The following is a 4,327-nucleotide window of genomic DNA, read 5'->3' on the forward strand; positions in this document are numbered from 1 at the left end:
ATAGTTCACGTTAATATAATTAAAATATTATATATTATATAATATTTTAATTTATAATTTCACAATAATAATATTAATAAATATATTATATTTTATACGAGCAGCGGCGCAACGGGAAATTACCCGGTATCCTGGTCGTCCAGTCCGCCCCTGGCATTTTCTATACACCATAAATTCTTCAACATATTTTGACTTCTTTTATTTTTTATGACTTTAGAGTTGTTAATAATAAAAAAAATAATGAAGCATGTGTATTTATCGGGTGCAGAGAAAAAGAAAGCAAAAAATGAAAAAAAACTGAAAGAAGAAAAAGGAAAACGTAATTTACATAATTTTGGTTGGTGTACGTCAAGTAGGAACTTGGCTCAAAATTATATAAACGAGCAAAAATGTGATATTGATGACCCCGAAGTATTAGAAAATGAAAAAGCCCTAAATATTCATATAGGAGAGTCCAAAAAAAGTAAAATTGATGATACAGTTGTTCCATATCCAAAAGAAATTAATGAAAACGTTGTTAACACACAAAATAATGAGGTAGTTGAATGTGTACAAATGAACGAGAATGAAAGTGTAAAGGAATTAGATAAAAATGTTATTGACAGAAATATAATTTGTTCCAAAAGCATTATTGAAGCTAATTCTAACAAACAATCTGACGAATTGTTTAAATTAAGTAACGATCCAGCAACTTGGAAAAAACTTAGTTCGTCAGATCGCGACTATTTAGCTGCAGTTGGTCCACCTACTATGCCATCAAAGATTCCCCATGATAAACATGAGAATCGCTCTTTTCCCATCTCACTTTTACAAAAAACCTTACCAAATAAAGAAACAATAAATCGCGACTGGCTTGTATGGAGTACACTAAAAAATGCTTTATTTTGCTTTCCGTGTTGTCTTTTTTTAAGAGATGATGAATTTGAGCCATCGGGTTTATGTAGAAATGGTATTGGAAATAATTGGAGAAAACTTTATGACAAGATCGATAACCACGAAGGGAATACGAAACACATAGAAAGATATTTATTATGGAAGGACTTGGTAGAAGCAATAAATGGTAGGAAAGGGATCGACAAAGATTTGCAAGTTTCTATTAACACAGAGAAAAAAAAATGGAGAAAACTCCTTCGGGTATTAGTAGATATCACATTGTTTTTAGCAGAAAATAATTTGCCATTTAGAGGCATACACTCAACGATCGATCATGATGAATGTGGGCTTTTTATTTAAACTGCAAAATTAGTTAGTCATTACAGCGAAACAATGAAAAATCATTTGGACACTATTAAGGAATATAAAGACAGTGGTAAAAAAATGTCTGCTCACTATCTATCTCCACGAAGTCAAAATGAGTTTTTGGAAATTTGTGCCAAAAAAGTTCAACAAAAAATTATTGAAGAAATAAAAATATGTCAATATTATTCAATTATTGTAGACGGTACTCCAGACGTGTCACACAAGGAACAATTGGTATTCGTTATAAGATATGTTTTTGAAAATGCTGGGACTTGGGATATACAAGAACGATTTCTAACAATGGTTGACTATGAAAAAAAAACAGGAGCTGATATTGCAAACAAAATAGAAGAAATTTTAGTTGAATGCAATTTAGATTTAGCACTATGCAGGGGTCAAGGTTATGATAATGCAGCAAATATGTCTAGCAAATACAACGGCGTGAAAAGTAAAATAATAGAGAAGTATCCTCAAGCTTTGTTCTCACCATGTAGTGCTCACTCTTTAAATCTATGTGGAGTACATGCGATGGAAACCAGCCTAGAAGTAAAAACATTTTTTGGAAACATTCAAAAGCTATACAACTTTTTTTCTTGTAGTCCATCAAGATGGAAGATACTTCAAGAAACTGCTGGTCTTTCACTACATTCAATATCAACTACTAGATGGAGTGCCAGAATTGATGCTGATAGTCCATTATCTAAAAATTATTCCAGTATTCTAAATTCACTTGATCGTGTTAAAAATAAAATTAATCTACCTGCAGATAATCAAGCAGAAGCAGTTGGTCTAATTTCATGGTTACATTCCTTTGAATTTATATTGTTAACAAATATCTGGTACAAGATTCTTCAGTGTATTGATGATCGTAATAAAATTCTTCAAAGCAAAAAAACTTCAATAGATGAAAGTTCGATGCATTTTCAACAATTAGCTACAGAAATTCAACAGATAAAAGTCTCTTGGAATGATTTATTACTGGAGTCTCAATCAGTAGCTTCCGCTTTGAATTTAACGACAGAATTTAGATTAACTTCAAGAGTTCGAAGAAAAAAACATTTTCACGATGATATTTTAGATGAACAGCCTTTCCATGATATTGAAAACAAATTTAAAGTTGAAGTGTTTGTAACCGTATTAGATAGGCTTTTATCAGATATTTATGGTATTCAAGCAAGTATGGAGAAAATAACAAGCACATTTTCTTCAATAATCAGTCCACCAGATACAGAAGAACCAAGTGCTGAATATTTCAAGGCTCAAGCTGATATAATTTCAAGTGTATATCCTAATGACGTGTGTGCTAATGTATTAAAAGAGGAACTACGAATTTATTTCAAAATACACAAAGTATCAACAATTATTTTTAACGATAGCGAAATTGCATCGATTTCTATTCTTAATCAAATAAATAAGAAAGGACTTCAAAATATACTACCTCAAATATGTATTTGTCTTCGAATACTTTCTACCATTCCCACGTCTGTGTCAACGGGAGAAAGATCTTTCAGTAAACTGAAATTAATAAAAAGTTATTTACATTCAACTACAGAAGAAAACCGCTTAAATCATTTAATACTTCTCTCCATCGAACACAAGTTGGCAAAGACTCTAGATTATGATGATGTTATAGACAGCTTTGCTGAAAAAAAAGCTAGGAAAAAGGTGTTCTGATATACATTTTAATATTTTATTTAAAATAATAAAATAATATACGTAAATTTTTTTTAATTTTCATAATCTACCTTATCTATTTATTTAATCCTATTAACATCCAAGTTAATATTTTTCCTTGAATATTTATAACTATCTAGGAATAAATTGTAGTTTTTTGTATACATGGTAATACATTGCTAATAATGTATTGAATAATATTAATATAAATAACATGAATAATATTCAATTCTATTATGTAAGTATGTAATGCTATAGGTACATGAATTTAAATGAGCTTGATTGGTTAAGGTTTGGAAAAATACGTTTATAAACATTTTGTTATTCTCAGTGAGTATTTTGTTTATCATATCTTATTATTATGGTTGAAGGGCTCCCAAATTAATTTGCCCCTGGCCCCGAAAACCCTTGGGACGGCCCTGCTTAAAATTACCGGATCAAGGAAGTTGAATTTGTACACAGGAATAAGGAAGATGAATTTAGTTATATGGGGGGGCGGATGTCTTGGTGGTCGGAATCGGTTTGGTGCAATGACCACCAAGCTTACATAAATTGGCGAATACTTAAATCTACCCTTAAGTCTACGATGATGATGATGATGATGATGATGATGTGGATGAAAGCTGCAACAAATGACAGACGACGGCGAATGGACTCGACGACCTTGGCGGCCTCTCACACACCACGGCGGGTGCTGGCGGTCTTACGCATCAACTGATGGCACCAATGATTGGAAAGCACCGTCCTGCGATGTCTGAATGACGAGCTGATGAGACGAGTTGTAGGTACACGATAGTGATACCCAACCAGAAATACAATACAACTCACGTAAATGCTGGTAATGATGGTGTTTTATTGTAATAATAAATTATACAACGGCTTCGTGTCGCACTGACTCGGCCGGTACAGAATTGTATATGTGTCGCAATGACAGAACAGGTAATAAAATTATACGATTACGCGTTGCCGCAGTGGCAATGAAACAAATAATTCCACGTTGCTCCAATAACAGCAAAAATATGAAAACAAAATGTTTAAATTCACAAACCAACAAAATAATACTCTCTTACAATTAATATATATACGACGGTGTGATATGAAAAATTTAACGGTAAAAATTAATAACAACAATAAGGGCGTTGGTCGCGTAATCACAACAACATTAAAAACAGATAATATAAACAAAAGCAATATGACGACAACGATAACAATAATAATAAATTAATTTATACAGGTGATTATAATTCACATACCTGTCGAGTAACGATTAAATGAGGATGAGGAAGAGGGAGAGAGATAAGACTGGTCGCCGCCGCTGTACTGTTTTGCATATCGCTTTCACGACAATGTGTCGCGGCAACATGCCGGCCCCCATTAAACCCTTCACGGGTTTAATTGAAATTCTCGTTGACCG

The 4,327-nt window shown here is 32.6% G+C and overlaps 2 protein-coding genes across 2 annotated transcripts; both read left to right on the top strand.

Moving 5' to 3' along the window:
• Positions 1-240: 240 nt before the first annotated feature.
• Positions 241-1,233, top strand: LOC111042846 (zinc finger MYM-type protein 5-like). The gene has a single exon (XM_022327548.1). It carries the CDS (start codon positions 241-243, stop codon positions 1,231-1,233), a length of 993 nt encoding a protein of 330 aa, XP_022183240.1.
• A 33-nt stretch (positions 1,234-1,266) lies between these two features.
• LOC111042847 (zinc finger MYM-type protein 1-like) lies at positions 1,267-2,913 on the top strand. The gene is made up of 2 exons (XM_022327550.1): positions 1,267-1,309; positions 1,439-2,913. Exons 1-2 carry the CDS (start codon positions 1,267-1,269, stop codon positions 2,911-2,913), a joined length of 1,518 nt encoding a protein of 505 aa, XP_022183242.1.
• The last annotated feature ends 1,414 nt before the right edge of the window (positions 2,914-4,327 follow it).

This window comes from Myzus persicae, unplaced genomic scaffold (genome assembly GCF_001856785.1).
Source record: "Myzus persicae strain clone G006 unplaced genomic scaffold, MPER_G0061.0, whole genome shotgun sequence".
Classification (NCBI taxonomy): domain Eukaryota; kingdom Metazoa; phylum Arthropoda; class Insecta; order Hemiptera; family Aphididae; genus Myzus; species Myzus persicae.